The sequence below is a fragment of the Natator depressus genome, chromosome 9 (genome assembly GCF_965152275.1).
Source record: "Natator depressus isolate rNatDep1 chromosome 9, rNatDep2.hap1, whole genome shotgun sequence".
In the NCBI taxonomy this organism is placed as follows: Eukaryota; Metazoa; Chordata; order Testudines; family Cheloniidae; genus Natator; species Natator depressus.
The window spans coordinates 97353252-97378187 of record NC_134242.1 but is presented as its reverse complement, the minus strand read 5'-3'; the positions used below and the strand labels follow the sequence as shown (position 1 = coordinate 97378187).

General features: G+C 47.4%; 1 protein-coding gene across 1 annotated transcript in view; it reads right to left on the bottom strand.

Annotated features, from left to right (window-relative positions):
• Positions 1 to 23277, bottom strand: part of GPC3 (glypican 3) — a 266732-nt gene extending 243455 nt beyond the window's left edge. Inside the window, exons 1-2 of the mRNA XM_074962746.1 lie at positions 22878 to 23277; positions 7417 to 7578 (exon numbers count right to left, since the gene is read on the bottom strand). Of these exons, the coding sequence (XP_074818847.1) occupies positions 7417 to 7578; positions 22878 to 23277 (562 nt within the window). The remainder of the gene's footprint in view (positions 1 to 7416; positions 7579 to 22877) is intronic.
• Positions 23278 to 24936: the final 1659 nt, after the last annotated feature.

Genomic DNA, 24936 nt, shown 5'->3' with positions numbered 1-24936 from the left:
TATAGTTATCCTCGGGGACGCAGCCTACCCCTTAATGCCCTGGCTCATGAAGCCGTACACAGGCACCCTGGACAGTGGTAAGGAGCAGTTCAACTATAGGCTGAGCAAGTGCAGAATGGTGGTAGCATGTGCTTTTGGACATTTGAAAGCGCGCTGGCGCAGTTTACTGACTCGGTTAGATCTCAGCACAACCAATATTCCAATTGTAGTTGCTGCTTGTTGTATGCTTCACAATATCTGTGAGAGTAAGGGGGAAGACATTTATGGCGGGTGGGAGGTTGAGGCAACTTGCCTTGCGGCCAGTTTCGCACAGCCAGACAACAGGGCGATTAGAAGGTTAGGAGGATGGAGGAGGAGGGAAGGACAAGTCCAGAAACCAAATCAAAATTTAGGATAAGCCAGCTTTCTGCTGCTTTTGCAATCCTCTGGGGTTGACTGTGTGGGTCCCCATAGCCCCCCGCAACATGTTCTTGGGAGTCTGGGTGAGGAGGCTATGGAACTTGGGGAGGAGGGCGGGCAGTTATACAGGGGCTGCAGCAGCAGTCTGTGGTCTTGCTGCCTTTCCCGCATTAGATCCACCATACAGCGGAGCATGTCAGTTCACTCCCCCATGAGCTTGACCATAGCATCCTGCCTGCTCTCATCACGCACGTCCCTCCTCTCTTCGTATTCATGTAACGCTTTACGCGACTCCGCAATTGTTTGCCTCCATGCATTCAACTGGGCCCTATCAGTGTGGGAGGACTGCATGAGCTCGGCGAACATGTCGTCCCGAGTTAATTTTTTCCCGCCTTCTAGTCTGGACCAGCCTCTGGGATGGAGTAGATAGGGGCCACGTTGAAACATTTGCACCTGCTACAGGAGGAGAAAAAAGGGAGGGTAGTATTTTAAAAGACACATTTTAGAGAACAAAGGGGACACTGTTTCTCAGTGAAACAGGCAATTCATAGTACACAGCACAGTCTTTCTGTACAAGGTCGCACTTTGCCTCTTATACTGAAGTGCCTGCCACTTTGGTATGAGTAAGCCATCACACACAGCTGGGCAACAGAATTCAGCTTGCAGGCAGCCTGCGGACTCTCTGGGATGATCGCTTCACACAACACCCTCCTCCCCACACACCCCACCCCACCCCACACACACACCCACCCACCGCGGGGCTCCGAGCAGGGATGAGCCCTTTAAACTAAACGTGAACAGCCCAGCGCAGCTGGGTTTCCCCCTACCGAGTGGCTCCGATCAAGCTCTCACTCACCAGAAGTGCCTTCTCCAGGGTCAAGGTCCAGGAGCATGCTTTGGGAGTAGGGGGAAGCTATTGGCTCCAGCGATAAGAATAGTTCCTGGCTAGGGGGAAAAACAGATTCCCCACTTGCCGCCTGTGCACTGTCCTCCTCTTCGTCCTCCAAAAACTCATCCTCCTCACTCCGTGCTACTCCCCCCTTGCAGGTGTCCACGGACAGTGGTGGGGTAGTGGTGTCATCACCCCCCATAAATGCATGCAGCTCATGGTAGAAGTGGCATGTATGGGGCTGTGACCCAAAGCACCCGTTCGCCTCCCTGGCTTTTTGGTACGCTTGCCTGAGCTCCTTGATTTTTGTACGACACTGTTCTGTGTCCCTGGAGTAGCCTCTTTCCGTCATGGCCCTGGAGACTTGAGCGTACATATTTGTGTTCCTTTTTTTGGAACGTAGTTCTGCCATAACAGATTAGTCTTCCCAACATGCAATGAGATCTAGTACCTCCCGTTCGCACCATGCTGGAGCTCGCCTGTGATGGTGGACTGTGCTGATGGTCACCTGTGATGGTGGTGACCAAACAGAAAATTCAAAAGTTCCCGGGGCTTTTATTGCCTACCTGGCTAGTGCATTGGAATTCAGAGTGTTGTCCAGAGCGGTCACAAGGGAGCATTTTGGGATAGCTCCCAGAGGCCAATATCGTCGAATTGCATCCACAGTACCTGTAACCCAGAACTGCGATCTCAATTTTAGCGCTGCGCTACTCCACTTGCCGAGGTGGAGTACAGAAATTGGAATAAAGAGCCTTTTAAATGGAAAAACCTGGTTTGGTCATGTGGACAGTTTTATTTAACGGTAACTCGGCTAATTCCAAAATAACCGCATACTGTAGACCAGGCCTGAGAGGAACCTGAAACCCACAGGTCAGGAAGCCAGAGGAGAGGGGAAGCACCAAGCATCATAGGACCATCACGGCATTAGCCATCAGATCTAGAATACGCAGATTGTAGTGCGACAATAAAAGCAGCCTGAAACACACTGGACCAAGCCCTGAGCTAGTGTGTGTTAGCACTGCTCCCTTGACTACAATGAAGAAACAATGACTTGCACCAGCTGAGGATCTGAGCCACAGGGTCTACATGTGCTTGGTAACAGATAACACAGCACAATCCTGCTTTGTATGTAATCTGCCATTACAAATCCTAGAACACGAATATACCACAGTGGATGCTAGCTCCATTCAATTTTAACGCGGTCAAACCCAGCAAGTTTCTAAGGTAACAAACACGATTTAAATCACCTCCATAAATTTTAAAAATGCCTGTAAGACAAGACCAGGGCCTAATTGTACCACTTAAATTTGGTGAAGATTGTTTTTTTGCTCTGGGTTTTTTTGGGGTTTTTTTTTTTTTTTTTGCTGTGTTTTCTTAGAACTGCAATAAAGGAAGAGCTCAAGGGTCTAAAACTCTAATAATCTAATAAATTTTGCTAAGTGAACACTGTAACAGGTATGCCTGGATGAGATTTTTGTGAATGCCAGACAATTTCCCCAATCTTTATCAACAGAGAAGCTGCTAGAGCTTCAGCAGGAAGAAATTAAATTTAGTGCGAAATAATAACATCTGGGCTAGATACTGTTTGTCAGGCTAACAGTCCCTTCAGATGTCAGGCTAAAAATATTAAAATGAACTCTGAAGGGTTTCTTCTTCTTTGTGAGTGGGCAGGATGTGTTCCCATACCAACATATTACACCGCTTCAGGCAAGAGCACAATTATTTCCTCCCAGCACACCATTCCCAGGAGACACGCGGGTCAGACCCATGGAATCTGTGATATTTTGTCAAAGTAATTGACGAGGACAAGGGACAGTTTTTCAGAATAACTTTTTTTTAAAGCCATCTCTACACATTACTTCAGCTTTTTCTTTTAACTGTGTTGCCAGCTCTCACAATTGTATTGCAAATCTCACAGTGCTGGGTTTTTTTCTTGAAAACCCACAGCTCGTAGTCATGGAACCCTCCTCTTCCCCACCCCCCAAGTCCACTTTGGACCAAGTAGATACGAAGGGATTGTAGATACAGATTTTAAAGTGGTATTTAGATGCCTAAAGATGCCGATAGGCACATAGTGGATTTTACCCAGCCCCCAGAGATGTATCTGCACCTTCAGGTGCCTAAACACCACCCAAAAAATCAGGCCTAAAGCCCTCTGCTCGTGGAGTAATCAACACCAGGAGCAGGACAACCCACCATCTCTGTTCTTTCACACCCATCCCATGGCAGATTCTCCAGACACATTGCACAGCTGTGACTGGGAATCAGAAGGTGGGGGGTGGGGGAGGGTTTAAAAAAAAAAAAATCATCTCCTGCACTAAGCACTACAACCCTAGAAAAGACTGGGAAACTTCTCTTCCCCATCACCTCCACAGCTTCCTGCCCAAGAGAGAGCCAGCCTTTCTGTGGTTTCTTTGGCCTACAAGTCCATACGTGGGGTCGAGGCCCACTTTTTGCAGCTCACACAACCTTCGGTGCTTCACCAACCAAAATATTTTTAAAGGAATGGAGACCCATGTTATACTTTAAAAATAAATAAATAAATAAAATGTATATCAGCTTTTAAATCCAAAGGCAAGTAAAGAACCCAATTTTGAACATTGGTAAATCGGTTTTCTTTGAGTCCAAAATAATTTATACAGAGCTAATTAAACTGAGCTGCTCTTGGACTCCAGCTTGAAATTCACCCTTTGATAATGGGATCACCAGAGCTCTGCTCTAGCAGTGATTAGTTTCATTAGTAGAGCTAGTTGGGAATTTTTCAGCAAAACGTTTTCTCATCAGGAAACGTCGATTCATTGAAATTAAAACTTTTCAGGGATCCATGTCAATTTCAGCTGAACTTTCTTCATGACGGTTTTGCAGGTCCAGGATGAAATTTCTGCTCCAAATGAAAGAGAGACACCTCCCAGAATAGCCCATAGCACAGTGGTTAGGGAAATCACCTAGAACCCAGGTCTCCCACACCCAAGTCCCTACTCTGCCTGATCCAGAGGTGGATCTTCCACATGTCCAGATGAATCTCCTCGCTGCTCGCCTATCAGCTTTTCTTGGGGGAGAGGAGTAGAAGAAAGGTCAGCCAAGCAGTCAGTGTCTCTCTCTCGCTTGCTCTTTTTCTCTCTCTCTGAAAATTTTTTTGAAAGATCTTGGTTCCATTCCAACCCAGAATGAAAGCAGATTCTAAAATCTCAAAATTTGTCACAAGAGGAAATTCTTGTTTTCCAGCCAGTCCTATTCATTAGCTATGCACCATTTCTGACTATGCTTCGCATTCCTCCTGTATACGTCATCTCATTCTCCCAGGAGGTTTACCTTATTCTGTTTAGCACTCATAAGATACAGTCTCATTTAAAAGGCTCCAAAAACCCTTCTATCCATTTATTTTTTCAGAGAAGTAAGAAGTGTGGCACATGCACTGACAAGCCGAGTACTGGATCGGAGCAGGGCTTTTGTTCAGGTCTGATCGGAAGTTCATTACAGACTCCCATTGACTTCACTAAGCTTTGGATCTGGCCCTTAGCAAGACGTGGTCAAAAATAAACGAGATGCCTGTCGTTAGCAGATTACTCTGCAAAGAATACTAGCATGCTGGGAAAATGCTTGATTGCTCATGCCTTTTTCTATTTTTTTTTTTTTTAAATATAGCACAAAAGTTATTCAGTTAGAATGATTTAATACCAATACTATGTTGGTCATCATTCGCGCAATCATTTCATCTCACATTAGCCATGGAAAAAACGATTTTTCTTGACGACAGCCCATGAAGAGCAATTGCAAACATAAATGACTGTACCAATTGCCATTCTCTAGCAATGAAATGTGTTTATCAAAGGTCAGTTTTGCTGAGAAAACAACATATCAAATTAAAGATGGGGAAAAAACATGGGTAACTGAACAGAGCAACACGCTAATCCCATGGGCAGAGACAGTATTTAGCTACTTCAATGAGACTTTCATTCTGGACTGCAGCCTGAATTAGGTATGGGCAAAATTATTACACACACACACACTTTAAAGGTGGGTTTATGAAGTACTATACTGAAAACTGTACAAGTACCAGCTTGTTTAGTTCTAAACAAAGGGATTTTTAACTGATTTGCACGCCACAGAAAGATGTTTGGTCTTAGAATCTGTACCCACTGTTTTGATCAGAGGGATGATCAAATCTCTTTTTACTCCTTTGAAATCACTGTGTTTGTTAGTGGTTCGGGCCAGAGACTGGGAGTCAGGAATAACGACCTTGCTACGGACTTGCTTTGTGATCTTGGGCAAATCGTTTCTGCTCTGTGTGCCTCAGTTTACCCATCTGTCAGGTCAGAATAATACAGTACTTATTTGCGTAGGGTCAGAGGAGCACTGTTCAGCGTTAGTAGTTAAAGCTGTTGAAGTACGTTGGGACCCTCAGAGGAAAGTTATTACGAACGTGTCAAACAGGACCATCCTGGCTGGTGTACCACCAGCATCATCCAAACACAGTTCTGGAAACAAACCTGGTTAGGGGACTTGTGCACAGGTCCCAACCTGCCACATCAGAAATCACTGCCACAAGAGCCACAGGCAATACGAGAACCAAGGAAACACCTGGGATAGTCTCCTCCTGTCCTCTTGGTCCAGGGGCAGCTTCTATATTAGCTGCAGAAGAGCCCTTATACTTTACAAACTAGAGGCTATTTATAATTTTACCGAGGTTCGGAAGCGAAAACCGAATCTAGTATGGAGCAGCCCATTTGGATTGGAAAGTGGAGAAGATGTGCCTCAGAGAAGCCGGCTCCTAGCCATTCATCCTAACCCCCTCTCCACACCTAACAGGGATTAGCAACGAAGAAAACTTCCATCACTCTTCCATATTACCCCAGGGTAATCTCTCGGGCCACGCACAATGCTCCCCACCCCATCTCCCACCAAAATCTGCTCCAACACTGCAAGATTCTCCCTCCAGCACCAGCGTGGGGGGGGCCCCCCCTCGGCTGATTGCCCCTCTAACCGCAACCCCGCCTAAAGGTCAAAAGTGCTCTCAGTCACCCTTGCTATGGAAGGGGCAGGAACCAGAAGGCGTAAAGCATCTGACAAAGGGGATTTAAAACGAAATTAAGACATACTGGCAAGGAAGCCCCATTCGTTGCTTTTTGGGGCTCAAAATGCTGTTTATTTGCAAGCTACATAACGCTTCCTCCACCAAGCCAACAGCAACGGAGCACAGAAGCCTGTAGCTCTGTCAGATATCGGCTACTGGGCCTTGTCATTTCTCGCTGGCAATGGTGAATTATTCCACATGTGGTAACTGTCACATCTGGGGCCTGTGCTGCTTGATCGTTCGAGACCTCACGCCGTGAAAGTTCAGAAAGAAACTGTTTCCCCAGCAGATTGTCACAATGAATTAATTAGCCAGGCACTGAAAACCGACAGTGCTTTGACCACGTAGCTACTGCAGCACGGCAACAAGACAGCCCAGACTGAGCCGCGTGAGCATTTATTTCATGCTTCAGTCACTATCAAAGAGAGATCCCTGAACACAGCAGCAAAGCCTCAGAAGCACTACACGGTTGCACTTCCAGGGCCCAAAGAACGGAGCAAGGATCTCTCTGAAAGAGACTCCACCTCAAAGAGAGGCTATTGGACGTATCCCTTCCGGGTCGTGGGAACAGGTGTAACAATGCATGTTGAAGTCGACTACCTTCTCCCAGCGCTTTAGCGCCACAAATCTTTCCCTAGCACCATTGAGAAGAACTACATCAGTGAGGTGCCCTAACTAGGCAAGAGTTACATGGCTTGTCCTCCACTGGCACTAAAGGGGGGCGGGAAAGAGGGGGGGGCCCACAAGGACCCCCTTCTCTCTGCCCATCCCCCACGCAGAATGCTGCGGCTAGCACGCTCCAAGCTGCAGGGTTGATGGGCAAGGCGGGTGCTGGCCCAGGTCAGGGAAGCAGCCAGTGCCCCGCTGATATCCCCCACCTCCTCCTTTAGGGTAAGGCACTGCTCTTTCCTGATGCAGCAAGGACTGCTACTAGCAGAGCTCAGAGGGCAAAAGGTCCCATTCAGCTTTAATCGTTATTCCAGAAGCCGAGCACCCAGGGGTGCCATAACGCGCCCTGAGGGCCGGGCAAGGGAAAGTCATTCCAAACGCTTACCTTGGAAGACGGCGGCGTTTTGAATTATGAGGAACTTCAGCTCCATGCTGGCAGACTGGAGGAGCTGCTCCATGGTCAAACGGGCCGTTGCCTGATACTTCTCCTCCATTTTCCTTGAGCAGCAGGTTGAGCCCTTTGGGAGACACACTTGCAGATCTGCCCCTGTGTGGAGATGAGAGCATTAGAAGCTGGCCTTAGCACGTGGAAGAGGAAATCCACTCCATAGTCCGGTGCCATTGCAGCAATTGCTTCAGGCAGATCGATTCAGCTTCCTGATTTACCTGCGATGCTCTCGATTTTGTGCATCCCCTACTGGGCTTCCAAGCAGCTGCAGAGCTGAGGGAAGAGGTATTCTAGGCAAGGTGGATATAGTTGGAGGGGAACCCCACCATCTGAGGATAGTGGTCACCAAAACCCTGCTTAAAGCGTAGGCCCCCCCATCCTGCTTTGCCCTAGCGACATAGCTACAGTTGGGTTGGGCAAAGTGATGTTAGAGCATCATTCTGCTCATATCTCTATGGCCGTGGGCATGCCAGGAGCATGTCATAGGTGGAAGGAGCCAGAGACAGGAGAGAACCAGATCGGGGTTGAGGATTCAGGGAAAATGAGGGGTTTGACAGGAAAGAGGAGCAAAGATTGGATAGAGGGGAGTTTGTGTGACTGGGGTAATGCGTATCACTGAATATACAAATCCCAGCGTTACCTTGTTTGCATGTGCTCCCCCGCCTTCCAAGCCCACAGCCTTAACAGGAATGGGCTTAGGACAAACCAATTATTTTTCAGCTAAGAGAAGACTATTCAAGTATAGTGTTTTTCCTACTGTGTTAGCATTATGACGGGCCAAATCCAGCTTGCCTAGCTCATGCCAGCCCCATGAAGGCAACAGGATGTGTGTGGATGGACCCTGACGCCTACGTGGAGCACCGTAAGAGCGTCAGTGGGCTCCACACACGCAACTGCAGGATCAGGGCCAACTTGCAAAAGTCCAGGCGGAGCTGCGCGTACAACACAGTCTATGAAAACCAGTACTCACGTGCTGGGCAGCCTTGTACTGCAATGCCCGGAGCAGAAAACCATTTAATAGATGCCCCCGGTTTCCAAGGAACGAGTCATTTCAGCTACCTCATTCCTGGGGAGCCTGATTTTTGGAAAAGGCTGAGCCCCTGCTCTCGAGAAGTATAGCCCCTTGCAGTATCCCCAGCCAAATATTCAGAACACTCCTCCTTGGTGGTGCCATGTCTCCTAGTTTAATCAGGAGGCCCATGTGATTTGGGCATTCTGGAGAAGCCCCAGCTCCTAGGGGCGTGCGATACAAAAAAGAACTCAACATTTTTAGCTCATTAAATCATTGGGGCGGGGGCGGGGAGTTTAAGTCTCATGATTTTATGACTGCTTGAGGCTGGCAAAACCAACTCACTTTGGTAGGTCTATATAAATAAGTGTGTGTGTGTGCACATTCGTATCTACTTGTGCACACACACCCACGCCCCTCACTGTAACTCAACTATGTTCCAACAGCCATTTGCAGGCACACAAGAGCAAACAGAACAAACAGCTCCTATCAGAATCAAAAGCCTTGATCATAAAAATCATCTAATCCACTGCTGCGGTTTAGAATACGGGGTGGGTACACAGCACTTAATTGTCTGTTAAAAAGCAACTTGAGGTGCAGAAACCCCAAATCCAACCACCACTTAAGTCAATGAGAACCTTTGACTTCATCTCCCAGAAAAGTGTTACTTATTAATTACATGTACTGCAGTAGCGTCTAGAGGCTGTCAAGCAAGGATTAGATTCCCATTGCACTACGCACTTGACGAACACAGTACCAAGATGCAGTCCCTGGCCCAAAGATTCTGCAATCTTAATAAAGTCATACATAGCAGTTCCACTCGTTTCACAAGAGTGGTTTCAAGTTTAGCCTGTAGGATGTGTTTTTTTAAATGGAAATGAAGCAAGTTCCGATTGATTTTGCCATTACTTGAGTAAATTATCACTCTGATCTGAGGATTAATCATCCTTATATTTGTTGGGTTCTTCCTTTAATATCACTACTATATTCACTTTTCAACTAATCATGGAAAAGTGTCAAAAATCACTTCTGAAAAAAAATGATTAAAGAACAAGATAAATATTAATGTAAACCGTGATCTTCCACTTTCCTAAGAGGAGATTAAAAAAAAAGAAGAGAGATTCAACGAAAATTGAAACATTTTCCCCCACTATAAAAGGGGATTTGACACATTTCATTGCCAATGGACGTTTTATGCACAGGGAAGATTTTTACTAACACAGATATTGCACATTATATTAAAACTGAGGCTTATTAAAGTAGTAATATCATGCAAGTGTATTAATGACATGTAGGATTGATTACTTCATGGGAACACAATGACATTTATTGTATGTGCAGAAAACTAACAGACTGTAAAATTGCCTAAAGAACTAAAATATTATGAAATAAAATATTTGAATGAAATATGAAAAAATATATGAATAAAACAAGCTGTTACATAAAGACACTTTTATAAAGGTGGTTTAGAATTAAATCCCAGTCAATTTGCAACCCAAAGTACATAGCACGATATGTTTAACTCTACTGCATAGCTTTCAGTGTACTGCTAACACAGGGCTTAGTTCTACTACATTCGTTCATTAAAACCAGGGTGTAAGTTAGTGCTCTAATGTCCAACAAAACGGAGTTGATACTAATACAGAAAAATCTTTAAGATCTAGCAGTGAAGAGAATTGTGCAAGAGAGGGAGAGAAATGAATGGAAACCAGCAATGTCATCTAGGCACCTCCCCTCCTCACTGTGATCAGCTGAGCTATTTCATATCTCGAATTGTTGTTTGTTTTTTTTTTACTTTAAGCAAATGACACATGTATCCCACATGAAAGCGAACACAAAGGGGAAAGGCTGGAAGTTAATTTGAATGACCCAAAATTTTGTCTGGTGGGAGCCAACAACATTAGCTATCCTGGAGGTCAATAAGGGCAGGACAGAAACTTCAGAGTGAGATGCGTGAAGGTTTAGGGCTTTGCTGTTTACAGCCCAAAGGGTGGGGGTATAGTTTAGTGGCTACAGTATGGGACAGAGTTAGGTGCTCTCGGGTACTATTCTTGACAGGCACAGTCTTGCTGTGTAACATGGAACAAGTCAATTGGGGGAAGGAGCGTTGGAGTCAACAGGAACTGAGCATTTAACTGCTTTCTGTGCCACTGAAAACTCTTCTGTCAACTTCCTTAGTATCCCCATTTTCTAGGTGAACCAACTATTTTTCCACCTCACAGCTGTTAAGGCTGGTTTGGGAAGAGTTTGGAGACCCTCTCTTATTTCTACTGCAGGGGACCCCTTGCCATGGGCCACGATTCCATTGAGGGAGGTGCTGTACAAATTGCGTGGGCTACAGAAGACCATTGTATTATTGATGTTGCATAAAATGCTGTTTACACAAGTCTGGATCAAGAACCGCTCATTCAACAATGTACTGATGTGAGGGGATGAACATCTGGCAACATATGACAAGCGCAAGGTCAGACCCAGATATGCATTTAATATATTACTGCATATTCCTGGAGACCTACATGAAAGGGGCAAAAAGTCCCATGGGTCATCCAACCCAACCCCCTACAAATTTGCTACCGCAAGTATTTTATCTAACTCTTAAATATCTCCAGTGATGGCTCCTGACTAGGGAGATAGTTAAGATCATTCTATTGCTTAATGGTCCTTACAGTTCAGATTGTTTTATCTTCCAAGCAACATTTTTCCTTTTTTTAGTTTCAAACCACTGCGCCTTGTAATGCCATTCTCAGCCACTGCAAATGAGCTCTTCCCTTTGTTATAGATCATTACAATTTCATGTGGAGAGAAAAATCTCTAGCAAGTTACCCTGACAGGTTTATTTAAAAACACATTTAGACGTTCATGTATTGATCTTCTTTTCATCTTTTTCTATTTCTAGCTGGACAATATTAGGTGTGCACGCCTGACCCTGCAGAACACTAGTCATGTGGCTAAGGGGCTGCAGGATCTGGCCCCATAGGTAGGTAGATGTGTATATAGATGAAGGAATGTTACAGTGCTGTGGCATTTATGCCATCTTGGGGAACCGCAGCGTAAATGCTCCAGTCATTTTGCACACAGTCACAGCAAACAAAACTACGGCATTTCTAGAGCTGCAGCCATCTCCACTATCACTTTCCCCACTTTGACACAGGAATTTTAAAATTCACTCTTCAATCAACTGCTGTTCAGCACGCCATTCGAATTCTCGTTGAGAGAGCGAGCTGCATCCATGGAGAAGTGTTTAGCATAGCAGGGGCTACAGTAGCCACATCATCTCCATGCAGTTGATGCAAAATTCTTATTAAGGGCTTAAGGACCAAATTCTGATCTCGGTCACAGCACAGTACGGCCCCAATCCTGCCATCAGAGACAGGCAAATAGACCACTAATTTCAATAGGGCTTACAGGGGCACCAACATCCATCTGTCCCTCTGCATCTAATTGCAGCATCATGGCCTAGAGCTACAGTAACCACACTGAAAATACTCCTGGTTTACGCATAGGCTACAAGATGAGCATCTGGCCCTAAAAGTTGAACAATGTTACACTGCAACAGCCTTCACAGACAATAGGCCAAGGAGGGTTTTGTACACAGCGTCAGGGGCACTGCACCAAGTTCTGGTGCTTTGGAATTCCTGGTGGCTCTAGTCAATTCCTTTATGGGTCTTGTTTTTACTACCAACCCCGCACAAAAGGAGAGCATTCTTCTTCTGAATACTTTAGTGTGACTAGTCAGAGACACAAACCTGGCTCACACTTTTAACAACTTATGTTTGGATATTTTTCCCCTTGCCAGGGCAGTATTTTATTTTTAATAAAAAGTTATTTAAATCACATGAGAAAGGGACTCAGCATCTGTCACTGACTATTAATGCTTGACATTGCAAGAAGGGAAATGCAGCTGTTCAGAAAACAGGTCAAGTGCCAATTTATCTGTTTTTTTAAAACCTAATTAAAAAGATCTAAATTATAAACCAACCTCACTGAACAGGTGATTAAAATCGGGACAGTATGGCTACCACATGGGATATTTATTATCCCTTACTATCTTCTCTTTTGCAGGGCAATCTGACGCTGGATTCTTATTCAAGTCTTGCAAAGTTGGGCACACAATTGCCAAAAAATATGACAGTGCTATAAAAAGCATTTTTAATGAGGCTGTAAAGAAAGACATAAGTAAACTGATTTTATGTTTCTCTACTCAACAATAGCACATGCCCATTTTAAATTATACCTTCAAGAACATGGAGTTTGATTTACAGGTGTATGTACACAACATATGTATTTTAATTACACAAACACACCGTGTCCTAGAGGCATCTGAAAGTCCCAGGACACCACTATTCAGGATGTTGTTAAAATTAACCCGGGGGGGGGGGGGGGGAAATGATCTCACTATAAAATGATTGCCTTAGGAGGTTACTAAATTCTAGGGTTCTGCTCCTGCTCTTCATTATCAAGAGAGCAACTTGCAGGCCTGAAATAATTAAGAACAGAAACTCAATTATCTAGTAAACTAAGATCTTAAACTATCATGCTAGGCTAAATGGAAAAGTAGCCTGGATGAAAGCATCATTAGTCCTACTCAGATTTAAAAAAAGACACAGGGTACAAAGCAAGCACGCCTTCGAGCGATGGCACATGAGGCCAACAGGAAACGTTTGTTTAAAGCTGTTCCCCAGCTCCATTCCAATGCCCACAAACCCAGGCTTTCCATTCAGCACGCCACTTTTAATACCTTATTCCAGAAAGCCAGGTGTTAACCTCCTCGGAGTTCCTCTGTGCTTGCCTCTCTCAAAGGGAAGGACCGAGGAGCATTGGAAACTGAATTCCATGAAGGGAGGGGAAGACAATGTAATCACTCATGAATATTTCTAGCCAGATAGATATTCCTCAGCCTTTACGGGGAACAAGACAGAAACTCTCCCACGCCCTCACTCTTGGGAAGGTGATGATTCCACCCTTCCATCCCACTTCACAGCATACTGGGAGGGGGTGGGGAGGGTGAGCAAAAATCCCACGCTTAAAACCACCAGAAGAATGGGAGGGGTTCCAATGCAACTCCATCCCCCCCTTCCCACAGAGCTCACCGAAGGCCTCCCTAGCATCCGAGCTCTGTTGCTTTAGTAGGTTGCCTAAGGAGAGCGACGCCATGGGACTACCATTGTTAAAGCCACAAGAGAACGCCCAATGGAGTTACTGCTGACTCCATCACAGGGGACTTGATGGAGAGGTCAGGGGCTGGCCCAGACCCACTGGGGGATGTAATGGCAGCATGGCTCATGCCAGGATGGCCGAGGCAAAGGGATCCCAAGAAAGAGGAGCCATTCCCCTGCACAATTTTTAGAAGCTGTGCCCCTGAGATACATATGGCTCAAAGTCCCCCCTCTTTCCTCCTCACTGACCACCCACCAAGGAAAGTTCGCAAGCTGCACCAGAACTGGGATAAGATCTGGGCCACTACATTTTTAGGAAGCCACGTTCTGTTTTCTAACCAACATGGGCTTAACCTCCCACATCTTGTGTCTGTGCTAAGATTGCCAGCAGCATGCAAGGAAAGGCAAGATTCCCAAGCAAATTTCACAGGAGTCAGAAAAGGTTATTTCTACAGGGGACAGGGAGCGGACCTCTCTCCACTTGGAAAGTTCAAAAGAGTTCTGTGGTTTTGCAGAAAGTGAGTCTAAAACACTCAGACCCAACTGGGTGAAACATGCAGATTCAGCCATTTACGTTATTTACTAAGCAGGCACAGCTCCTGTGGGTGGCTACTAGATGATGTTCTAATACGGCATTAGTTACCAAAGGCAAAGCTTTCTAACCCGGGTCACCCACAGCTAAAAGGCATATTTAGGCACCTACATAAGAATGGTTTGACTTAGGCACCCACAAATCCCACTGATGTAATTAGGAGCTACAGGTGCTCAGCACTTTTTAAAAAAAAATAAAATAAAATAAAAATCAGACCACTTCTATTCAGGTGCCTACATATGGCTTTACGAGTCTAACGTCAGACACCCACATCAGTAAATTTTGGCAGAAGTTTCCAATCCACCAACCTATCCACAAACTGTCCTGAAAGGTTTTAAAAAAAAAAAAAAACCTGCAAAAAACGGAATCCAAGTAACTATTGGAAGAGAGAGAGACAGACACAAAAATGACAAAGAAAGAGCTAAACAAAGATAGTAGAAGAAAGAAAATACATAAGACAGACAATTAATTTACTTATTACTGTTTTATGTACAGTGATGTAAGTTATCCCAGCACAGAATTCTACATCAGCTCATGTTTGACATTCAATGTTTGTTTCAAAAAGATCTTTAAAAATCTCTCTACATCAGAGGAAACTCATTTGGCATCTTAAGATTTTCCTGGAGAGGCCCTAGTGTTCAATGTTTGCCCCTCACTCCCCAATACATAAAAAAAAATTCTTCTCTAAATCAAATCTAAATTCTGGCATAAATTAGTCCATGCAGCTCCCTCGAGTAATAAACTCCCTTTGATGGTAGCTAGGTCAGGAGGGTCTCTAAGTGCTATCAAATACACCACTACATGCTCTGGTGTCACACAAAACATAATGCCATTTGGAAGCTTACTCCACCTTTCTTCTCTCTAATGGATGCCTTCAATTAATATTGCTTCTGTTTCCTGAGAGGTATTAAAGTTACAATGGGTAACATTTACATTTCCAGAGTGTGATCCTGGAACCAGACCTATGTGCATGGACACCTGTCCCTTCAAGGCACTCCTCCAAAGTGACAATGGATCCAGAGACCCCAGGCCTGTAACATTAAGTGTTCTGAAGTACTAACACCAGAGTATTTCTTCTATGTCTGCCATGAGATACAACTGCTCATATAGCAAAGCGTAGTTCCTAGAAATCATTGTTTCTGGTTTGCTCTAAAAATGTATTTTAGGTAAGTTATTTAAATACTCAATTTCTCTAAGCTGATCTTAAATTTAAATAGGCAGTTTCTGGTGACTTGTGACTGGGAGTTTCAGAACTTGGGTTGTTGTTTTTTTAATTAATTGACAGATGTACAAAGGGAAAAAAAGCAACAAACAGAAGGCTAGAAAATACTACTTGAGTGATGTTTCCTCTATTAGAGAGATTTATGCAGCTGGCACTAGAAGCAGAGGGTGCTCTGACATGTCATTACTCTTCTGGAGGCACCCAATATGGGCCAGATCCAAAGTCTACGCAAATAGTCATTACTTGAATTATAATCCAGTTTCTGTATTTAGGCATACAGAAAATCCATTTTACAGCTGACAAGTTGTAACTCTGTGGATTGTAAGAAGTGGGCAGTATTTCAGGTAAACACCCACTCTGTTAGCAGTTACTGGTCCAGGTAGTAAAGAGTTAAGCAGATTCTGCAGACTCACCAAAGTAAACAGCTCCTTACTCCACCTGAATATAAGGGAGGTGGAAGGGGCTCTTCAGGGAAAGAGGATCTAGTGTGGGGGCTGAGCAGTCTGGATGGAGAAACTCAAGGAGCAGCCAAGCCTGGGGAGCATGAAAGACCTGAACTTACTTTATTGATTTCATTATTAATAAATTCAACCTCCAGAAAGGGGACAAGTTTGGATTCTATACAGCATGTAAACTGTGTTTGCAGAGCAGACTGTGGAGAATGCCTGCTCACCGAGCAGTATATATAGGAAGAAATTTATGAACCAATTTTGCATCCATATCTGTGGCTTAAGGTCTCAAAGCCATGGCTATGGCATATGAAAGCCAGCTTGTCCAGGCAAAGTTGATCCTGCTACAGAAGAACAAAATACAACCCAGCTCTGCACCGGGATGTTAAGGAACTGCAGGGAGCAGTAAACACCCCTCTCCTGGCATTCAGCCACTCCTGAGACTGGGCTTGATCCTTTCCTCTCCCCGCACCACTGGGGTCACACAGCTGATTGGAATTCCATGCAACACAGCTCCCCAGTGGAAAGAGGACCCGATGGGAGTCCTCTCTCTCATCTCCTGCTAGAAAGGGGAAGTTTCTTTAGGCTGCTGAAAAGCTCCCCAGGAGAAGCCTCTTATGCAGATGCCAGATTTTTATAGCACAAGGCAGTAATCTTTGGGGCCACATAATTTGTCTCCCTGATGGAGACCATTTGGAGCTAGCACTTATCACTCTCTTCAACATTTCTTTCCTGGCTGACTGGTCTTTCGCTTGCCAAGGGAAAAAAAAAAATCTGCCCACTGCATGACAATGTCAGGGGTTGGACAGTGTGGGAGGGAAGGGGAAGTCCTCAGCCACTCCCCATCAATTCCCAAGCATCTGATTGACTTAAGTCAGCAGCCTAATACCCAAGAGCCAAATTCCACAAATGAAACTTCCATTGCTTGATTAAGGTTCACAGAGTTGGGCTCAGAACAGAGATTAAAGAGAGCTGCCATCACACGGTAGAACAGTTTCTTCTCCACGCAGCTTAGTGACATTTGTATCTAAATATTTACAGCTTTCCCACCAGTTCTGAAACAAGTATTCCCTAGGCAGGAATAAGTATTCTCATAGCCTCTTGCAAGGAGCCCTCTACCCACCAGGATCACAAGAGAGGTCACTCTTTAGCAATCTGCCATCAACAACTCCAGGCAAGTAACTAACAAGCTTTGGTCCTGATCTTGGTGTGACCCCAACCGGCAAGGGGGTTACAGAACTACTTGATTCTGGTATGTACATTCTGGTTCACCAAAGAACATCAAGTGAGGTCTCCAGTGAAAGCCAGTGCCACGCTGGTTATGAATATCATGGTGAAATGGATGTACAGATACTAGGTCACAGAAGTTATGTATATATACACACTGAAAATATGTTCTTAGAGTCAGTATTAAGGCATTAGTCACCAGCAGAGGTGGAAAACAGGTGTTCCGTCAGGCAAAAGATCCAGCTCTCCATCAGGATGTCAATTAAACATCGTAAGCTAACACAATGGATCTCCATTTACACACACAAAGTCAAACGTTGATGATGAAGAGATGTGAAATCTACAGGAAAGGAGTACACAGGAAAACAACAAGCCATCAGCAGTTAGACTGTCTATAAATAAAGACAACGAACTTTGGAGGGATTTCTAAAAGGCAAAAATGACACCTTGTCATTCTGCACCTAGGAAGTTTGCATTCATGAAAGCAAGGTCTCAGCCAGCTTTGGCTGAAAACATTGAATGGAACTTTGGGTGAGAGAAATTTCTTTAGACAAGAGTTTAGCCTATTAGTTACATTTAGTCTCTAGAAAGCATGTTATGATTTTGTTTTATACATAGCCATTTTTTTCCAATATCCTTACTCACTATCACCTGATTCTCTAGCCTTTGATAATAAATTAAATTTTTTTCACTATAAATATATCTCAGTGCTGTGGAGCTAAACCAAATGCGGGTGCATCCTGCGCCTTTGGGAACAGCAGGGCTGGTCATTCTGCGTGTGATCAGTAGAAAATGGGCTGGACCCTTCAGGGAACACTCCGAAAGCTCGGGGGGGGGGGGGGCCAGCAGGTGGCTGTTGCTACCGGTACAGTGACAGCGAAGCCAGTGGGGGCTTGGAAGGCAGGGCTAATGTGGCCAGAGGCTGATGGTTTCAGGGAACTGATCCAGAGCAGGCACAGACAAAACTCCTTCATACTCAGGACAGGTACTGGTGAGGTGTCTTCCCCCCCGGGGTACCTTGGGGGAGCGTCACACATCCAATGAGCTTTCTGCGGCTGGCCCTCTTTGTCTGCAGGGCTGTAGAAGCACATTACAAGATCAGGGCCTTGATTTCCAAATACATCCCAAGGTCCGCAGAGAAGGTGGTTCTTATCTTTTCTGCTCTCAGATTGCCAGGCTGAGCAATACGGGCTAGAGTTTCCCCTCTTTAACAGACTTTGCTTCTCTGCCCAGTCTTAGCTGCTGCAGCCTTTTCTAGTTTATCTGTCTACCCACCACACATTTGTTATCTATATAAACTCATTTTAGCACACTTCAGAGAGTTTGCAGGATTTGCAAAGCCCAGCCTGTCAGCCAGATTACACCTACTGGATGCAGATAATTAACTTTAAGTACCTGGAGGAAAGTGCCATTCAAACAAATATGGTTTCTGACTACAAAATATAAAAAAAGAGGTCCTAAATTCATTTATAGTCATGCATGGCATATAAACATACTCCCTCAAAAGGTGCAACCGCATGAAAAAGCTAGGGATGCAGGAGCAAAAGTTCTGCCGCTATTCTGAAGGGAACATCAACAGGACAGCACAAAAATCTGGGGAAGGGAGACAGGAGAGAAAACGTGTCCTGACCTCACCGGTACTTGGGTCTAGGTTCTCTCCAGCGACTATCACACATTTAAGACATTGCTGAAAAGTGACAAAGGTCTATCTAGCTAAGGACTCAGAACTCACAGGGATTAAGACCAATACTCTGAAGCCTCAAACTAGATGCAAATGTATTCTTCTCCACTTCCTGTCCCAAATGGCTGTGAAGTGTTCTGCATTTCAGAGATAGGTGAAGCCATTCTTATATCTATAGTACAGCCAGTGCTATGAAACTCTCAATGAAAAGTGCTATGTAAACATAAGACAGCATAATTATTTCTGACCACTGCTTATCATGCTGCTCATGATCAGCCCATTGTTCCCTTGTACTCCCCTACCTGATTACTGTTTGCACCTGGAGTCTCTTGTCTTTTATGCTTAGATTGCAAACTCTTCAGGGCAGGGACTGTCTCTTTGCCATAGGTTTGTATGGTGCCTAGCACAAAAGCGCTATTGTAATACAAACAATAATAATATTTTAAGGTTCACTGTTGTATGGTTCCCCAAACCATAGGTAGCATACCTTATGTGCTGCAACCCCGGACAGGTAGAGAGCTAGACTGGCTTTGAGAGAGTCAAAGTGGGACTTTGAAGAGTGTGAATTTCAGGTTTTTTTTCCCTCATTTACATTTTTTTTAAAAAAAGGTAAAAAAAAACTGGAGAGAGACTTCTCACAGTGCAAGAGTTGAGAAGAAGAGTAACAGGCCCTCTGCAGCCATTGCCATCTGTAACGAATAACCAGGCAATTTTGCAAATGTACGATGTACACTGTGGGTTGAACAGCTGTTTCCTATGTATAAAAAAGTCTATCACATACTAATACAGCATGTTCAGACAAAGGTAGCCCTTTGTCAGCCCTTCTACTTTAGGCTGGCACTAATCTGAATGTGTAGAGCTGTATGTAAGCACTAAAATGCGTCTGTGGCTCCTCGTGTGCAGCTTCACCCAGTTTATAATTTCTCTTGCCGGCCTGCACTGCACGCTGCTCAGCAAGAGTCCATAGGAAGTGCTTTGAGAAGGAGTCCCCCATGCATTCATAGTAGCCACCCTGAAGATGTAAATGTTCTGGGTTTGGCCCCTCTTGTGGATGCCCCTAACTTTAAGAACCCGGGATCAAGAGGTCCCCTTCTCCATTAGCTCTTTCTATACATCGGAAGTATCAGAAATCATTAGGTCACATTATAACTGACCATTTGCAAAGTCTCATTTTTCAAAACTGAAGTCATTCTTGAGCTCTGCCTACAGCTTAAAGAAGGGATGACGGGGCTAATCTTACTGATGCTTTGCGAATAAAGATTTCCTCCTGGGTACTGATTTTATGTACCAAGCTGCCACCTAGCAAACATTCTTATAGACAAAGCATCGCCTTTGAAGAGGTGGCTAGACCACATGATGACAGGTTCAAGACCCCCGGGGATGTGACTGGGCACTACTAAGACACAGGGTGCTCCAGATCACCACAGGGGAACCAGACCTTGTGACTTTTAAGTATTCTGTTCACTCATGCGTCAGAGCCCAGCATCGCTTTCTGGTTGCAGCGAGTTACTCTGCAGGGGGACTAATTTCACACATGGTTTTTATGCTGTTCAGTGTTTGTATAAAGGACATCAAATAGAAGAACTGGGTAAAGAAGAGATAAATAGCCATCATTAACAGGTAATCCAAATCTTCCCTAACTAAAACAGCTTTTACAAAAAATATGCTAATCTATCACGAATTCCATTTTATGACAATTATTTAAAAGTCTTTCTTTTGACCCAGTTCAACATACTTAGGAATGCATTATTAGCGTGCTGTTGTAGATGAGCCAAGCGGGCACTGTGCTGTTTAAAAACTAGCATGTAACTTGCAGCTCTGGTCTCACTATTAAATAATATCAACAAACTCTAGAATAGTTATTCCATTTGAAGTTACACAAGAGAGTTCGTTACACCCTGGCTACGCTGTAATTTGTGCAATTACACTGAACTGGGAAATACCGATGAACCCTTTGGGCAGGTTTTCATTCTGTTTCTCCTCTTCCTGTAAAACTATTTCCCTGTGTTTATTACCCCCACACACACACACACTGTTCCTCAGACGTTCTTGTCAACTGCTGGAAATGGCCCACCTTGATTATCACTAGGAAAGCTCCCCCCCCCCCCCCCCAATAGCTCATCTTACCTGATCACTCTCCTTACAGTGTGTATGGTAACACCCACTGTTTCATGTTCTCTGTGTATATAAATCTCCCCACTGTATTTTCCACTGCATGCATCCGATGAAGCGAGCTGTAGCTCACGAAAGCTTATGCCCAAATAAATTTGTTAGTCTCTAAGGTGCCACAAGTCCTCCTGTTCTTTTGCGTATACAGACTACCAGGGCCGCTACTCTGAAACCCGACACTTAACATTGGCTTTTTCTCCAGTGCTTGTCAAGAAAGGGATGTTGTACGAATTGCATATACAGTGAAGAAAGCTTTCCAAGAGCGTGTTTTTCCCCCACGGAGTTTGTGAACTCCAGTAGGGGAATCAAAGCGATCTCCATCCCAACACATTGCTCCGCGCAGGACACAAGGTCGCAGAATAGGCAGGACACTGCAGAAAGCCCCAGACAAGGCAATTCTCCACTGGTCACCCGTGTCTATATTCATCCCTCCACACAAGGAGCACAGCCCCGTTAAGAGCGTGGGGAGTTGGGTGTCCCCGTTTTCTGCAAGTGTCAGAGAACGTCTCTCAAAGGCGGCGGCTGCCCCCGTGAAGCGAACGAGCAATTCCGCATCTCCGGCGCGACACCCTTCTCGTGTACTTCTCCTAGAGACATGGTCGAGAGCAGGGCGCCCTTGTTGTCCGCCCCCCGCACTCTCTAGTCAACCCCAGAAATGGAAAGCGAAAGCCCAGGTGGCAAGCGGGCCTGGAGACCACCGTGCACCCCCGCACGCCCGGACTGTCTGGGCCGCTCAGGGAGACGAGGAGGGATGGGATCGGGTCGGGCGTTTCGGCGCACACGCCTTCCGCGGCTGCCGACCCGGGCTCCAGCCTGGGAGATGGGGGGGGGAGTGCGTGGGGCAGCTTCCCAACACTGACGCCGGGGCTGGAGGGCTCGGTCCTGCAAAGCGCGGGCTGCCGGGGGCGCTCGGGGCACGCCGCGCCCGCCCCGGGGCAGGTCCATCACGAATTGGCTCTTCAAGGCGGAGAGCTCGCCCGCCCGAGCCCGGTGTAACTCCGGGGTAAGTAGCGAGCCAGGGCGGGGACGCCGGGCTGCGGCGCGGGGCTGAGCGCACGCGGGGAAACCCTTCTCCCTCCGGCCTCCACGCGCCGAATTCGCTCCCGTAGCTACGCGCCTGGTTTTCCCGGAGTAGCCAAGCGCGGAGCAGTCGCGGCAGCTCGTTTGCCGCCGGCCGGGCGAGAGGGAGGGTCCCCCGCACCTGGACCGGCGGCTGGAGAGCCACGCACCCGGCGGGAGAGGCAACCCACCAGCTTGCAGCCCTTGCTGGTCGCCCGAGCCCAGGTCACTCTCAGCAAAGCCGCCCCCAGGCTCCAGGGAGTTAGCGGAGCGGGGGAAGAGACCCAAAGCCAGAGGGCTAAGTCCATCCCCGGTGTAAGGAGGCTGCACCCGGGGCGCGTTTGGCCCCAAAGCCGAGCACGCAGAATGCCCGAGCCCTGAGCGAGGTTTGCCGCTAAAGCAGAGCCAGGAACACGGGCACTGACCCCGACCCAGTCAGCGCTGCGAGCCCGCGGGAGGGGACCGGAGACTTCCACCAACTTTCCCCGCGGCGACGCGCGGGCAGGAGCCGGGGAAGCGCCCGCAGGCCCGAGGGAACGGGGATGGCCACGCTGCTTCCCAAGCTCTCCGGGGAGGGAGGGGTGCGCAGCTACCGCCGCCTCCCTGGGGACGCCGAGCTCCGCTCACCGCCTCTCTCCTTCCACAGCCCCCAGCAGGGCGAGCCAGGCACCCGCCTGCCCCCTCCGAGCCCGCGGAGCGGGGCTCGCTTAGGAGGCTGGATGCAGCCGCCTCTGGGGGGGGAGCTCCCGGGGCCCCTCGCACCTGTCACCCCGCACCCTGCGCTGCGCCACCCCCCGCTCCCAAACTCCTGCCGCCTGGCTGGCTCCGGCTCACCTGCCACCGGGCTCTCGGGCACCCCCTTGGCTCCGGGCTGCAGCAGCTGGAAGGCGGCGCGGACGCGCTGGCAGGTGGCGTCGGGGTGGCCCCAGCCCCGCAGGCAGAGCGCGGCCAGCAGGGCCAGGCGCAGGGCGCCCCCGGCCATCCTCTCCGGCCCGGCGCCGCGCTCTACAGCCGCCCGCGGGCGCTCAGCGCCGCCCGGGCCCCGGCTCCCCCCCGCGCGCCCTGGGGCTGGCGAGCGCTCGGCGGCTGCCCGGCTCCCCCGACTGGCGCAGGCAGGCGGCCCGGTCTCGGGCGCTCCCAGCCGGGCTGCCCCGCTCTGATTGGCCCGGCCAGCTGGCGCCGCCACTGGCTCCCGGCAAACTTTTCCCCGGCCCGCCCCCTCCGCCAAGCTCATTGGCCGCCGCGCCGGGGACTTCGCCCGCTTGCAGACGCCCTGGCCCCGCCAGCCCTCCCCCGGCACCACCCCCGGGCTGGGGGCGCTGCCTCCCTGCCCGCTCCGAGCCTCTGCGGGCCGCGCAGCCCCGGCCAGGTGCAGGCGGGAGGGGCTCGACCCTGGGGGGTAAAACCTGCCTCCCCTTCTCAGCACCCGCCCGCCGCTGCCCGCCGCCCCCAGGCCGCTCCAAGCCGCAGCATGTTTCTGCAGCCGAGCGGGATGGGGAACAGCAGACACCTTTCCCCGTCCCGCGCCCTCCCCTCTTTTTGCGATGAAAACTCCGCGGCTGGGCTAGAGGAGAGGCGGGAGGAGTTCGGGGAGTGCCTGCAGCCGGGGACAGATGGATTCGGGGCAGGGAGAGGGCCTGAAATCTGTGCTTTAAAAATCCCCGGGGCCCAGCCAGCGCCTCGCCTGCGCTCAGCTCCGCCGTGGCTGGGAAACCCGAGCCCTGTCGTATTGACAGAACGGAGTAAAACTGACCAAAGCGAAGCAAAAAGCGGCGGGGATCACCTTGGTTCCTGCCAGCGCCAAGACGGTGCTGACTCGAGTCTCTTACAGCTAGGCAGTGGTGTCAAGTAGCCGTGTGAGTCTGTGTCCACAAAAACAACAGGGAGTCCGGGGGCACCTGAAAGACTAACAGATTTATTTGGGCATAAGCTTTTTTACCCACGAAAGTTTATGCCCAGATAAATCTGTTAGTTTTTATGGGACTCCCTGGGCAGTGGTGGAATTCTGCTCCGAGCTCCAGCCAGCTGGGGGGAGTTGAGGACAGCAGAGTCCCCTGGACTATGAGGGGACCAGGGTGACAGACAAATTGGACTTCGGGACCAGGATAAGCCTCCAAAAAACAAAAGGAGTGTTGGGAACAAAAGGCTGACTTGAAAAGGTGCAATTAATGTGAAAGTGACCCTTCCCTAAAGGCCTGGTGCTGCCACTGGAAGGGTGTGCAACAAATCCTCCAACAGAAGAATTTTGAACAATAACCCCGTCCCCATCTTGACTATCAGGGATTCTGTCAGTTCTTTCCCTTGTCATTAACAGGGCCAGCTCACAAAATTTTGGCACCTGAGGCAGGGAGCTCAAATGACGACCCCACGCACCCTCGCTTGGGCCAAAACTTTGAAACTCTGGGTCCTAGTGGTGCCCCACCACAGTCAGGCACCTGAGGCGGCTGCCTCAGTTTGTCTCATGGTAAGGCCAGCCCTGGTCATTAGCCAGTGGCCACCCCTTACCTTATTACAGCCCAGCTTTTCAAATCGAACCTCCTTTTCAGCATCTAGACTGTTAACTTGGTCCACATTTTATGCTCCGGTCAAACAATGACATGGGTCAATTTCGTTTTTGATGGTAGTGACTTTCTAGTCACTTTTCTCCTTCAAAAAAAGAAAAAAGAAAAGGAGTACTTGTGGCACCTTAGAGACTAACCAGTTTATTTGAGCATGAGCTTTCGTGAGCTACAGCTCACTTCATCGGATGCTCAAATAAACTGGTTAGTCTCTAAGGTGCCACAAGTACTCCTTTTCTTTTTTCTTTTTACGAATACAGACTAACACGGCTGTTACTCTGAAACTTTTCTCCTTCAGGCTCTAGTATAATGGTGTTGTTCCTGTTCACACCATT